The sequence below is a fragment of the Candida albicans genome, chromosome 3, assembly GCF_000182965.3.
Source record: "Candida albicans SC5314 chromosome 3, complete sequence".
Taxonomy (NCBI): domain Eukaryota; kingdom Fungi; phylum Ascomycota; class Pichiomycetes; order Serinales; family Debaryomycetaceae; genus Candida; species Candida albicans.
The window spans coordinates 847,201-862,263 of record NC_032091.1 but is presented as its reverse complement, the minus strand read 5'-3'; the positions used below and the strand labels follow the sequence as shown (position 1 = coordinate 862,263).

General features: G+C 34.6%; 5 protein-coding genes across 5 annotated transcripts; 2 read left to right on the top strand and 3 right to left on the bottom strand. All coding sequences in view use genetic code 12, as the record gives it.

Moving 5' to 3' along the window:
- Positions 1-475: 475 nt before the first annotated feature.
- Positions 476-3,034, top strand: MBP1 (transcription factor; the record flags this gene model as incomplete). The annotated part of the gene is made up of 1 exon (XM_717978.2): positions 476-3,034. One exon carries the CDS (start codon positions 476-478, stop codon positions 3,032-3,034), a length of 2,559 nt encoding a protein of 852 aa, XP_723071.2.
- A 55-nt stretch (positions 3,035-3,089) lies between these two features.
- CAALFM_C304100WA (uncharacterized protein) lies at positions 3,090-3,569 on the bottom strand (the record flags this gene model as incomplete). The annotated part of the gene is made up of 1 exon (XM_019475312.1): positions 3,090-3,569. The coding sequence occupies one exon, from the start codon at positions 3,567-3,569 to the stop codon at positions 3,090-3,092; it is 480 nt and encodes a 159-aa protein (XP_019330857.1).
- A 994-nt stretch (positions 3,570-4,563) lies between these two features.
- On the bottom strand, positions 4,564-5,412 carry SBP1 (Sbp1p; the record flags this gene model as incomplete). The annotated part of the gene is made up of 1 exon (XM_717977.1): positions 4,564-5,412. One exon carries the CDS (start codon positions 5,410-5,412, stop codon positions 4,564-4,566), a length of 849 nt encoding a protein of 282 aa, XP_723070.1.
- A 1,364-nt stretch (positions 5,413-6,776) lies between these two features.
- Positions 6,777-7,303, bottom strand: CAALFM_C304080WA (ubiquinol--cytochrome-c reductase subunit 6; the record flags this gene model as incomplete). The annotated part of the gene is made up of 2 exons (XM_019475311.1): positions 6,777-7,127; positions 7,247-7,303. The coding sequence occupies 2 exons, from the start codon at positions 7,301-7,303 to the stop codon at positions 6,777-6,779; spliced, it is 408 nt and encodes a 135-aa protein (XP_019330856.1).
- A 1,742-nt stretch (positions 7,304-9,045) lies between these two features.
- Positions 9,046-13,584, top strand: CDR11 (Cdr11p; the record flags this gene model as incomplete). The annotated part of the gene is made up of 1 exon (XM_705906.2): positions 9,046-13,584. The coding sequence occupies one exon, from the start codon at positions 9,046-9,048 to the stop codon at positions 13,582-13,584; it is 4,539 nt and encodes a 1,512-aa protein (XP_710998.2).
- Positions 13,585-15,063: the final 1,479 nt, after the last annotated feature.

The following is a 15,063-nucleotide window of genomic DNA, read 5'->3' as shown; positions in this document are numbered from 1 at the left end:
GGAGGAAGAAGAAAAGTGAGAAAAGTGAGAAAAGAGAAAAAAAAAGAAAAACTCGTTCATTAAATGTCTTAAAAAAAAACAACACCATTTGAAATACTCTAATTACATTTAATTTGAAAGTTTAACAATTTTATTCCAAAATATTATCAATACACAGACAGAGAGACAGATAGAGCGAGAGAGAACGAGCGAGAAAAAAAAAAATAGAACGACACCGAAAAGTTCATAATTACATTAATACAATTGATACAATTAACATCAACATATATTAATCACAATTGACTTGTGTTTCTAGTAGATTTAAGGCATAAGTATTTGACACCCTCACCGCCTACCCTCATCCCTTATTTCTATTACATTTAGTAATAAGCCAACATCAACAACAACAACAAGCAACAGTTTAGGGAGGAAACAAAAAGCATTCGCTCATTTCATTTATCAACCCATCACATCAATAACACTTTCTAAACACTAGATGTCAGACTCTCAAATTTATTCAGCAACATATTCAAATGTCCCCGCATTTGAGTTTGTCACTCTGGAAGGACCAATAATGAGACGCAAAAAGGACTCTTGGATAAATGCCACACATATTTTGAAGATTGCTAAGTTTCCAAAGGCTAAACGGACAAGGATTTTGGAAAAAGACGTTCAAACTGGGATTCACGAAAAGGTTCAAGGTGGGTACGGAAAGTATCAGGGGACCTATGTTCCCCTAGATTTAGGAGCAGCAATTGCCAGAAACTTTGGTGTTTATGACGTTTTAAAACCCATCTTTGAGTTTCAATATATTGAAGGACAAACAGAAGTGCCCCCACCTGCTCCAAAACACAATCATGCATCCGCTTTGAATGTAGCCAAACGACAAGCACTGTTATTGAAAAAGCAAAAGGAAAAGCAAGTGCAGCCAACTTTGTCAGATACTAGTTTTGGCAGCAGCACTTCTGTGCCACCTACCACGGTGCCGAAAAAGAGAGGTAGACCAAAACGTGCCACATTGAGTGCAACTCCTTCCTTACAACGTTCAGACACAACTCCAATAAATAAAAGTTTAATTGACTTTAATGCAAATGATCATAGTGCCAAGAGCTCATTTATTGGTGTGGTACCTTCATTTGCAAGAAACGATACAGAGCAAGATGCGTTACAGATAATGACCAACAATATGAATCTTCGACAGGAAGACCTAGCATCTGTAGAAACAGACGATGACGAGGAATATCATAATGGTAGTAGAGGTGATGGCCTCCAAAACGATTCATTTACAACAAAAAGGAGAAAGTACCCTGGCGGAATGACTAATGGAAATGGATTAGAGTCGCAGGCAGATCTTTTAACGTCAAAGGAATTATTTGGAGTTTCAAGAACATCTTTTGAAAAACGGGCAAATCAACAACATAACCACTACCTGCCGTTGCAGCCGTATCATCAACCAAGCATATCTTTATCTCAGGAAAATCAAATATATTCAGACTACTTTCAAAGCCTATTGTCATATTTCCTAGATGACAATAATAAAATACGATCGCCGATACCAGATTCATTACTTAGTCCTCCACTACCCTTGTCTAAAATCCATATATATCAAACAATTGACAGTGACGGGAATACGATTTTCCACTGGGCATGCTCTATGGGGAATTTAAACATGGTTGAGTTTTTGTTGAAAACATTTACCCACTCCTTAAATCCAGATGTGAGAAATAACAATGGCGAAACACCTTTAATGTTTATGGTTAAATTCAACAATTCTTTCCAATTAAGAAACTTCCCACTAATTCTAGACTTATTGAAGGAATCAGTATTATTGGTGGACTCCAATGGCAAAACCGTTTTGCATCATATAGTGGACACGGATAGCAAGCACAAACGGGAAAAATTTGCTCAGTACTACTTAGAATCATTATTGGAAAAGATTGTCGATGAGCGACAGGAACAGGGGGATTCCAATGGACACGCAATGGAAGATGACTTAACAAAGGATGAGCTTGTCACCAAATTTATAAACCACCAAGATTCAGATGGTAACACTGCCTTTCATATTGCTGCCCACAACTTGAACAAAAAATGTATTAAAGTATTTATCAATTACCACCGATTTATTAATTTTGGATTAAGAAACTTGGTCTCTTGTACCGTTGAAGACTATTTGGCATCACATAATTACGTACTCAGATTGGATCCTGTGGAACATGATCAAAGTAACAATAGTGATGGTGACGAAGACATTATGGAAGATTACACAAACGAAAACCAATCATTTGAGACCCAACTTCACAATTCCAAAATGGCCATCAATTTGCAAAATACCACTGCCAACCTCCTTACAGAAAAAATGACACAATTAGCTTATGCCATTGATTCAGAATTGAGTGAGAAAGACGAAGTGATATTAAAGTATTTCAAAGTGTTGAGCCAGATTAATCAAATCAAACTCGAATCACAAAGAAAGATATTGTCGTTTTTTAAATTGGATCATTTGATTGAAGAATTGGAACAAAATAAAGATGATAGTCAGCAACAGCAGCAGCAGGTAACAGATGATGATGATCCTACTTCAGTTCATGGCAATGATTTGCATCTAGATTTTAAACGTGATCATATTCTCCAAGAAGAAATATACCGGTTGATGAACGATTTGACATATCAGGAGTTGCATCAACAGGATGAATTAGATAAAGTTGAACATAGTTATCGAATGACAAAGGAAAGATTACACGAAAAGGTGTTGGACGCTTCGTCTTTTGTAATTGATCAAACCCACCAACAAGGCAATGTGCACGAACAATTAGAGTTAGCCAAGCAACTACAAGTGGAAATAATCAAAAGAAAGAAACTTGTGGATGAGATTTCTAAATTAACCAAAAATGTTCCTTTACCGGAAAATCCAAATGCTAAAACCATCATCGATACGTATCCAAGTACTGATAAGCTATATAAATATTGCAAATTAATTTCGTTAAGCTGTGGAATTCCAATGGATGAAATTGAAACTTCGATTGATGCTATGGAAGAATCATTGGTCAAAAAATAAATGATGAACAATTGTATTATTATTATAATATTATGTACTAAATATACATAAATGTCTACACATAAGCTTCTTTTGCTAATTTAATCAAACTTTCCAATTCACTACTATTTTCACACATTCTGTAAAATAATGAATCCGTGTTTGTAATTAATACATATGGATTATCATACTCTACTACTTTACCAGCATCCAAGACTAAAATTTTATCATAATCAATGATAGTTCTAAGTCTATGAGCAATAGTTAAAATGTTCAGATTATTAAAGTGTTCTCTTAAACTTTGTTAGAGTATGTAATCTGTATTGTAGTCAATTGAGGAGATTGCTTCATCTAACAAAATGATTTTCGTATTCCTTAATAATGATCTTGCCAAACAAACTAATTGTCTTTCACCATGAGATAAATTACCACCACCTTCAGTAATAACTGTGTCTAAATTGCTAAATTTATTTTGATTTTCTTTTCCAGTAAATAAATGAACTTTTTTCAATGAATCCAATATTTCCGTGTCCAGGTATTGGTTTTGTATATCCATATTTGTTCTAATTGAACCAGAAAACAACACGGGAAATATGACCCTTTCAATCTTCTTTTGTTTGGAATGTTTACTATAACTGTTAGGTCGGTTTAATAGCATAATAGAATTCATGGTTTCTTTTTTTCAATGAAGATGGTGAAATTTAATGAATGTCATTATTTCCAGTAATTTGAGTTTGCTTCCAATAAGTTTGTGTCTACTTCTGCGTACCTGGTAATTGGCTATGCTTTTGAGAGTAGTATATTTACTGGTAAATTTTTTCAAAAAATGCTCAAAAATAATCTAGTTACCCTCAACATATCTAAGCTTGTAAACCTTCATCTCCAACACAACTATACTGAATAAGTAAATAATTGAGCTGAACCTGGAAACAATTTCATTCTTAACTCATACTGGGCAACACAAGCAACAGATAATAGGAACGGTAAAACAAAGTGTAACTTCTTGGTGTAAGTTTGAATTTCTCACAGCTTATTTTTTTTTTTCGATTATGAGAATATAATTGAGTCTGTACCATATTAGTAGTCACTTACGAACTACCATATTAGTAGTCTTACTTTTTACAAACTACTTTGCATTGTCAATTTATGCTTTGTACATGATTCATGAAAACCACAGAGATGTACACTAAAAACTGGTTTGTACTTTTGTTTCTGCTTTTGTTTTTGGCAATCTCTATATAACCATTATATATAAATAAAGAAAAAAATTCAATTAAGAACTCCTTATTTATCGTATACAGCAATGCCCAAAACAAACAAATGGAAAACATCACAAGGCTATATATATACACATACTACACACACAGCAATAATAACCAAATGGCAAACAAAAGGAAAAAAAAAGGAAACAACATACTAATAATAATGACAATATGAACGACACATCCCATTAGGAAAATGTAAAAATGCAAGACAACAACATAGCATAATTATAACAAAACAAGAATAAGAAGCCTAATGGTTATAAGTTTTTATTTAACTTAATTGTTTTAGTTACCATTGCTATTTGCTTCAGCATTTTCTTCATCATCAACATCTTCTTCAGTTGACCCTTCTTTTGGAATTCTGGAGTCAATAGCAATATCAACAATAATTTCTCTGCCATTAACTTCTTTACCGTTAAATTCAGCAACAGCTTGCTTTTGGGTTTCTTCATTAGAAAACTTGACAAATGCAATACCCTTGTTGAATGGTTTTCTAAACTTGCCACCACGGCCTCTTCTATTATAAGGAACTCTTCTAGATGGAACATGGATCCATTTTGGTTTCAATTCCTTGAATAAACTGTTCAAAGTTTTAACGTTAACTTTGTAATCCAAGTTGGTGATAAAAATGGTATCCTTGGAAGGAGTTCCATCGGGGATAGCTGGTGTAGAATCAGTGGTAGCAGATTCACCATTAGCAGTAGTAGCAGCGTCAGCAGTAGCCCCTTCTCTCTTCTTTTTAGCTTCAGCCTTCTTTTGTTCTTTTACCTTTTTGATTTCTTCTCTTTTGGCTTTGAAAGCTTCAACTCTTTCCTTTTTTTCTTCTTCAGTTGGTGGTGGAACAGCCTTTTTGATGAAAATGTTTCTTCTTTGGAATTTTTGACCATTATAAGTGGCAATGGCCTTATCAGCATCATCCTTATTTTCAAATTGAACAAAGGCAAATCCTAAATGTCTTTTGAAAACTTTATCGCCACGAGTATTCTCCTTGAATGGGATTTCAACCTCAGTGACTTTTAAATCTTGAAATAATTCTTTCAATTCATCTTCAGTGGCTTTGAAATCAACATTACCAACGTAGATTCTGTCTTCAATGACTGGTTTGGTGACTTTAGTTTCTTCAGAAGTAGACATGATTAATTAATACTTTGCTTTTGAGTAATTAGATTTCGTTTTTTTGTTTTTCAAAGAAATCAAGACTAATTATATGTACAATGGAGTTTTTTTTTTTTATAAAAAGTGCTTTGCTTTGTTATTTCAGTTAATTTTCACCTTTGATTTCAGTTAAGGGATTTCAATATTGATTGATTGATTGATTAAATTCAAAAAATCAGATTCAAGTTCAAAGTTTTCAAGTTCAAATTCAAACAATTGATTAAGAAGATTCGAATGATAATAGAATTCGAAAATAAAAAAGAAAAATTGAGTAAGAGAGAGCAGAAAAAAAAAGAAAAAAGAATTCGAGGAGTGCGAGTGAGTTGAGTGGTCCGGTGGTGGTTCTTGTTCTTGTTGATTGTTGGTTGTTGTTGGCTGTTGGTTGTGGTGGTGGTGGTGCGGAACACTAAAAGTTAATAATAAGAAAGAATGACAGATAATAAGTAAAAGTAGTGTGATGGTGTACAATTAATTGACCACAATAAATTTCTCACTCACCTCGTTCTTCTTTTGCAGTTAGGAAATTCTCGGCTTTTCTTTCATTCATATTTTATGCATTTCGAGGCGGATGATTTCTTTATTATTATTATTCTTACAACTTACTATTAACGGCTAAATCAAGCTAACACATGTACACATCCATCCAATAGTTGAATTGAGCCATCAGAATGGGTTTGTAGAATTAATCTTGCCAACTTTCATATACTTTACAAATTTCCTTCTAGAAGGGGGTTTACTATACATCTTTGTGTGGTCTTTTCACTTACATATTTTCTCTCCAATCACTTTCTAAACTAAGGATATTTCTAATCATGTAGTTTTTTTTATTAATATTTCGAGAATGTTCTTTGAGTTGGTCAAAGTGAGGCTCGTCAGAAGTTGCATTATACGTAGAATTAATCGGCAATTGCTGAGAAATGCACGTGATCAACTACAGACTAGATCAAACATTCTATCTCCAGAGTACGAGTTATAACAATAGTTTTTTTTATTTATATATATGAATACATAGGAAAATATATTCTTTTATAAAAGTTGTGTTCGTAAGTATATACATCTTAAATGGAAAGACTAGTAAGATGTTGACAAATGGGAAGAAGGTTATATGTATAGTTATTTTTTCTAAATTTTTCAGTTTTTTCATTCAACCAGATATTAGACAGCAGTGTAGGAAATGAAACAAAATGCAATGAAAAAGGTCATTAAAGACAGGGATTGTGGAACTTAATACTAATAAGTGAACCAGTTGAAATTGAATATGACGTATTGAAATTATGTCCTTATTATTTTCAAAGCAAAAAACGTTTTATCCCCCACAGTAGTTATACTATCTCTCATCTAATTTACTTCAATCTGTTGAATAATCTTGGGGCAACACAATCGTTTACACAGTGTTGCAAATGGAAAAACTCTTCAATACAATCTTCTTTGTAGTGTTTGTGTTCATAATCTGGTTCTTCTTGTTCTTTGGTGACTCTCTCAATACACTCGTGGAAATGGTGATCAAATGGCTTACAAGCAGCGGTCTTGGTACATTCTTCACGCAAAGTATCCAATGGGTCAGCAGTTTCTTCTTCTTCTTCATCATCTTCATCATCATCTTCATCATCATCTTCTTCTTCTTCAACAGTTTCTTCGGAAACTTCTTCTTCTGGAGCATCTTCTGGTTGTTCAACTTCTACGTCTTCAACTGGCTAAACAAAAAAAAATATAATGTAACGTTAGTATAACTGAAATTGCTTGCAAAGATAAACCATCTAAAACGACAGTTACATGTTCAAAAAAAAATAATGAATAAGCTCATAATACATACTTCTTCAGCATAAGCAGTTGGAACAACTGATTCTAATAAATCTCTGAAAAATGACATTCTATTATTGATATTGTGTGTTCTGAATATGTAGTTCGAGGAAATCGAAGTGGTGGTAGTAGTAACGTTAAATTAAATAAGATTAAAATATATGATACTAAGCTGGATTAAGTAAAGTTTTTCTTTTTCCCTTTTTTTTTTCTTTTGAATATTCACAAGAGATCAGTTATAAGTTTCCTGTCTATCAATTGTACCAATTGGAAAATGTTTCTTACTTGGAAGCAGGTTGATTATTTTTTTTTTTTCAGATTGATGGGTTCAAAAATATTGAAACTCTACTGTGAGGGTTTGTATGGGCTAAACTATCATTCTCACCAATAAATTTTTTTCTCTTTCTTCCTTCTACTTTAACTACAAGAATAAAAAAAGTAATAAAGAAAAATCAATTATCTAATTGGTTGAAATTTTGGTGTTGTCTACACGCAAAAAAATTATCCTTTGTTTATATACAGGAAATTGTTTGGCTGTTGCTTTTCCTCACTTCAAATACTTGTAACATTGTTATATGTATTGTAAAGTTGCAAAACAGAATAGAATTAGTATGTTGGTGATTTTAATTGTGCAAAATATTAGTTCTCATTAGTGAATATTAGGACTGTCTACCACTTTCTTTTAGTACCTGAATTGTTAGTTACACATCAAACTACAGTTGAAATAATGCGCTGTCAAAGACAAGTCAAGACTACATAAGCCTAGGCATTTGGGCTTTATACAGTTCATTCAACCTACCCAGATCTCGGTATTTCTATATAGTCAGTCGCTTTGTTTGCCAAGAATGTTAGAAAAACCAGTGATTCTCGTGAAACCATCACGTGATATGCCAATCTGAAAAAATACAAAACACCATGGGTTTAGTTGGTTGTTACTGCTAGGTTTGTGAATAAAAAATTGTCTCATTATGAATAATAATAATTAACCACATCAATAACGGCACCAACCGACTAGTGCTGGTTGTAACCATTTTTGTTGTGGGTAAATTCAAGCAAATGGAGAGACCACTGGCTGAGAATGTAGTGTCATTATTTTCTTAAATCCGCATCATATTTCCGTTTTATTCGGGTACAATTCCTAAAGTGGATTTTAAGCATGCAAGGCGAGGCTATTGGTTGGTTGGTTGGCCCGCCGGCTGGTGGCGAGTGGGGCTTCACCCAAACTACGAACAATGGTTAGAAAAACAAAAATGGGACGGACATTGTATTTTGTCAGATCGTAGAAGGCGGGGGTGCTGCCCCTCCTCTCCAACAAATTCTCTTCTTTGTTTCGTTTGATCTTGATTGTTTTTCTAAGCCATACGGTGATAAGAATTCTTGAATTCAACTGACGAGCTCTTGCTTTTTCTTTTCTCATTGGTTATTCAGTACTTTCCTACCTTCCAAGAAGACTAATGTTATATTGACAGCTACAAGATTCTATCCATCCATCTCATCCTATTTGTTAACATATAATATGTACTGAAACTGCTCGAATTTATAAAATGTTGGTAATGTTTTCTTTTTGTTCGTTTAACACCCCATTTCCAATTACACATACATACACACATACACATAACTATCCTTGCTTCATCTTGCTTTAACATTCCAAATTGTTTTCTTTTTTTTTTTTATTATAAAATTATTTTATATTTGATTTTAGAATAGCATTGGTTTTCCATTTTATTCTTCTGGTTGCCATTTAATTTTAAAAGTAATCAAACAACAACTGTTGACAATAAAATACTTCAAAAACCAGAAAATAGTCAACCAATGGTCAATATCCAACCTCAAAACGCCACCGAGTCTGCAGTCAATCAGTCTTGTGAGCCTATTACAACCCCTGCGTCCTCGGAATATGAAGGCTTTGATCACAATGAAGTTAGACAGTTAGCAAAGATCTTAACCAATGATAACGACGACTCTGCAAAGTCAAGTTTGGTCCGACAACTATCGAATATGAGTAATGTTCCTGGTGTAAACCCATGTGACGCAAACAACCTCCCTCCTCAGCTAAATCCAAATTGTGATCAATTTGATTCTAAGTTGTGGATAAAAAATTTGAAGAAACTCTATGAATCAGATCCAGAATATTGGCAGCATTCAAAGTTGGGTGTTGCATATACAAACTTGCGTGTATATGGGATTGCAAACGATGTTGACTACCAACCCACGGTCACGAATCTACTTTGGAAATTAGGTGGTGAAGCGTTTCGAAAGTATTTTAGAAAAAATGACAAGACCCAGTATTTTGATATATTGAAACCAATGGATGCCATTATGAGACCCGGAGAACCTACCGTAGTTTTGGGTAGACCGGGTGCTGGTTGTTCCACATTACTAAAAACAATTGCTGTCAACACGTATGGATTTCATGTTGGCAAGGAATCAAAGATTTGCTATGATGGATTAACTGCCCATGATATAGAAAAGCATTTCCGAGGCGAGGTCATTTATTCAGCCGAGACAGAGGTTCATATACCTCATATGACAGTTGGCGATACTTTAGAATTTGCTGCCCGGTTGCGAACTCCACAGAATCGAGGTGATAATATAGATAGAGAAACTTATGCTAAACGTATGGCCGATGCTTATATGGCAACATACGGAATTTCCCACACTAGAAATACAAAAGTCGGTAATGATATTGTGAGGGGGGTCTCTGGTGGAGAACGGAAACGTGTCTCCATTGCCGAAGTCTCACTAAGTGGCGCTAAAATCCAGTGTTGGGATAATTCGACCAGAGGGTTAGATTCGGCTACTGCATTAGAATTTATACGAGCATTGAGAACCTCAGCCAAAATTTTAGACTGCACTCCTGTGGTGGCAATCTACCAATGCTCGCAAGACGCTTATGATTTGTTTGATAACGTTAGTGTTTTATACGAAGGTTACCAAATTTTCTTTGGTAAGGCTTCCAAAGCCAAAGAATATTTTGAAAAAATGGGTTGGAAATGTCAACCACGACAAACAACGGCTGATTTTTTAACATCATTAACTAATCCAGCGGAAAGACAGACTTTACCAGGGTTTGAAGATAGAGTACCTCGGACTCCACAAGAATTTGAAAGCTATTGGAAACGCTCGCCAGAATATTCAGAACTCATGGGCCAAATTGATGGATATTTTGTTGATTGTGAAACCTTGAACACCAAAGAAGTTTTCCATCAAGCACATGTGGCCAAACAGTCAAATCATATTCGCCCTTCTTCACCATATAGAGTTTCCTTTTTTATGCAAATTAAGTATTTGGTTGGGAGAAATTTTAAACGATTAAAAGGTGACCCATCATTGGCAATTTTTAGGGTCTGTGGACAAATAATAATGGGGCTCATTTTGTCATCGGTGTTTTATAATTTGCAGTCGACAACAGAATCATTTTATTATCGTGGAGCAGCATTATTCTATGCTGTTTTATTTAATGCATTCTCCTCATTGTTGGAAGTCATGACAATGTATGAAGCTCGACCAGTTGTTGAAAAGCATCGGAAATTTGCCTTGTATTGTCCTTCTGCTGATGCCTTGGCGAGCATTATATCTGAATTACCAGTGAAATTAGCCTCGTCAATTTCATTCAACCTTGTTTTTTATTTTATGGTAAATTTACGACGTGACCCAGGCCGGTTTTTCTTTTATTGGTTAATGAATATATGGGCAACATTGGTGATGTCCCATTTTTTCCGGACCATTGGTGCTGTGACGACGTCATTGGCCGGAGCAATGACCCCATCAACCATCTTATTGTTAGCCATGGTTATTTATACTGGGTTTGTAATTCCTAAACCAAGTATGTTGGGATGGGCCAAGTGGATTACTTATATTAATCCCGTAAGCTATATATTTGAGTCGATTATGGTCAATGAGTTTTATGATCGTCAATTTGAATGTTCACAATATATTCCGTCTGGACCCGGATATGAAAATGTTGATTCTAAAAATAAAGTGTGCACTGCTGTGGGGTCAGTTCCAGGAGAACCATTTGTCAACGGAACCAACTACTTGAAATATGCTTACGAATATTATAATTCCCACAAATGGAGAAATTTGGGTATTGCTATTGCATTTGCTGTTGTATTCTTGGGAGTTTACATTTGGTTAACTGAGTATAATAAGGGGGCAATGCAAAAGGGTGAAATTGTATTGTTTCTCAAAAGTGGCTTGAAAAAACACAAAAGAAAAAATCAAAAAGCTACTGGTACTGCTCTTGAAGATATTGAAACGGGTAAATTTAGCAATGACAAATTAATTTATCCAAGTGACATTGAAGAAGAAGAAGGAGGTGCTACTGATAAGAGACTCAATCTTTCCGGCACTGACAACCGACCAGAGATTTTTTTCTGGAAAGATTTGACATACCAAATTCGGATCAAAAAAGAGGATCGGATTATTTTAGACCATGTTGATGGTTGGGTTGTTCCTGGGCAAATCACGGCATTAATGGGTGCTACTGGTGCTGGTAAAACCACCCTTTTAAATTGCTTATCGGGGAGACTAACTGTTGGTGTTGTCACGGAAGGAGCAAGATTGGTCAATGGGCATTCACTAGACTCATCTTTCCCAAGGTCAATTGGGTATGTTCAACAACAAGATTTACATTTACCTACTTCAACTGTAAGAGAAGCGTTTCGGTTTTCAGCATATTTACGACAACCCAACTATGTGTCCAAACAAGAAAAAGATGAATATGTCGAATACATAATTGATTTATTGGATATGAAAACCTATGCTGATGCTATTGTTGGAGTCGCTGGTGAAGGTTTAAATGTTGAACAGAGGAAAAGGTTGACTATTGGTGTTGAATTAGTTGCTAAACCTAAATTGTTGTTATTCTTAGATGAACCGACATCAGGGTTAGACTCTCAAACTGCCTGGTCGATTTGTAAATTGATGAGAAAGTTGGCTAATCATGGACAAGCTATATTGTGTACCATTCATCAACCATCAGCTCTTATTATGGCTGAATTTGATAGACTTTTATTTTTGCAAAAAGGTGGTCAAACGGTGTATTTTGGAGAGTTGGGACAGAATTGCCAAACCATGATTAATTATTTCGAAAGAAATGGTGCTGATCCATGTCCTAAGGAAGCCAATCCAGCAGAATGGATGTTAGAAGTTGTTGGTGCTGCTCCTGGATCTCATGCTAAGCAAGATTATTTTGACGTATGGAGAAACTCTAATGAATATCAAGTTGTTAAAGACGAAATTAGTAGAATGGAAATTGAGTTATCAAAATTATCACCGTTACCGCTGTCATCTAATGGACGTGATGAAAAAGAATCCCGATTGACATATGCGTGTCCACTTTGGAAACAATATTTGTTGGTAACGTGGAGAACTATAGTTGAAGATTGGCGAACTCCAGGGTACATTTATTCCAAACTTTTCTTGGTGGTTTCGTCGTCATTATTCAATGGGTTTTCCTTTTTTAAAGCAGATAAAACTATCCAAGGGTTACAGAATCAAATGTTTGCCATTTTCATGTCATTTATTCCATTCAATACTTTGTTGCAACAAATGCTACCATTTTATGTGAAGCAACGAGATTTATTTGAAGTTAGAGAATCCCCTGCTAGGACTTTTAGTTGGTTTGCGTTTATTGCTGCACAGATAACTTCGGAAATTCCTTTCCAAATAGTTCTTGGTACCATTGCATATTTTTGTTGGTATTATCCAGTTGGGTTATATGTTAATGCTGAGCCAACCAACCAAGTGGTCAGTCGTGGAGTCTTAACTTGGTTATTGCAGGTATCATTTTATGTTTATGTTTCGACCATGGGACATTTATGTAATTCGTTTCTTGAGCTACCTGATGCTGCGGCTAATTTGGCAAATTTATTGTTTTCATTATGTTTGATGTTTTGTGGGGTCTTGGCTGGACCCAGTCAGCTACCACGATTTTGGATCTTCATGTATCGATGCAATCCATTTACTTACCTAATTCAAGCAATATTATCCACCGGGTTGGCCAATACCAGAGTTGTATGTTCTGAGCATGAATATGTGGTTATTGAGCCGCCTGCAGGTCAAACTTGTCAAGAATACATGCTGGTATTTATAACGATGCATGGAGGTTATCTATTACAGTCAAACAATGGTGCTGCAGAGTCAGGGACATGTAGCTATTGTACAATGGATGAAACCAATACGTTCTTGAAATCGGTCAATGCATTATTTAGTCAACGGTGGAGAAACTACGGTATTTTTAATGCATTTATTGTTATTAATGTTGCTCTTGCGATTTTCTTTTATTGGTTAGCTAGAGTTCCCAAAGGCAATAGAGAAAGTAGAATCAAACATAGAAAGGAAGAATAACAACTTGATGCTGGTAATATCAAAAGAAGTAGAAGAAAAACTTGCTAAGGAAAAGGATGTAATTGGAATTAAAAGTAGAATAGAATTATTTAGCTTGTTGTTAATATATTAGTTACAATTATATTAGGCCGTACATTAGAGGGAACTCAAAATACTGGTAAAAAAAAAACTGCTTTAGATCGTATAATAAATCGTATGACTTTAGAACCATGGATTTCAATTGTAAGATATAGGAAGTAGATTTAGACGTAAGATGTGGTTATGCATATTAAAGCGAATCTGAATGCAAGTTGGGTTTAGTCAGATTCACTCATTTCCATTTTTTTCGGCCTAAAACTAATATCCTATATGAACGAACAGTTCATCAGTTGATAATGGGGATCAACAAGTTGGCAACAAAAAAAAACTTGAAAGAAATGGTAACTATTACGACACAAAAGTAAAGAAAGGGGAAGAAAAATAAAAGCCTGTTTCAATTAATCAACTGATCCAATAATTATCATGGAGTCGTTTTTGTATTTCCACTCAACAACAATAACAACAATAGTAGTAAATCATTTGGATCAAACCAATTAAAATAACTGGATTGGTAATAATAATTGACAAAAAAAAAATAAAGAAGTCAACCCCAACAACCAAATAATTATTAAAATGGTGTGATTATCATTTCAGGTGACATGAAAATATATTTGGAGGGGGAAGTGAGGTGGAAAATTGAGAAGGCTTTGGAGTTGGGAAAGATTCATATTGTGTGCTCAAAGTTCAATTAGAAACGAAAAAGTGAGTTGATATTTTACGATTGTCATGTTTTACACGACTAGCTAAATAAGGTGGTGGTGATGGCCAATTACACATCTATCTTACTTCTTGGTCGTTCATATCTTAACTGACAAACTATGAAACTTCTCTCATCCTCGTCGTATTCTAAAAGTTCATTCAAAGATTGGTGTTGGGTATGCCTTTTTTTTTTTACTTGTAATTGATAAATTTTAACACACTGCTGGAACGATCACCACCACCTTCTCTCTTTTTTTTTGGTTTGTACTGAGATCATCATCCCACAACACCAATAACAATAACGACAACGACAACGCCAAACAAAAAATTAAAAACAAATGATCTGCAACTTGAGAATTTTGCAAGTCCAATTTTTTTTTTTTGACACGTCAAGTGATAATTGAAGAATAATTTGAAATAACAACCACAACAATTCAAAGTTGAGCAATTGTTCTGCTAATTATCTGATTTTTCTTTTTTGTTAATTTTCTTAATTTTGCAATTAATTGTCTCATTTATTGAAAACTACATTGTTCTTTTCTAATTATCTTCTTTCTCTATAAAAGTCAATAGTTTTTTCCCACTTCCTTTTTTTTTTCTTTCTCTCCCTTGCCTGAATAAGAGAAATAAAGATATAAGAAAACTAACAATCCAATTTCCTAACACCTACCCACTCAAACAAATACGCACACACATACATAC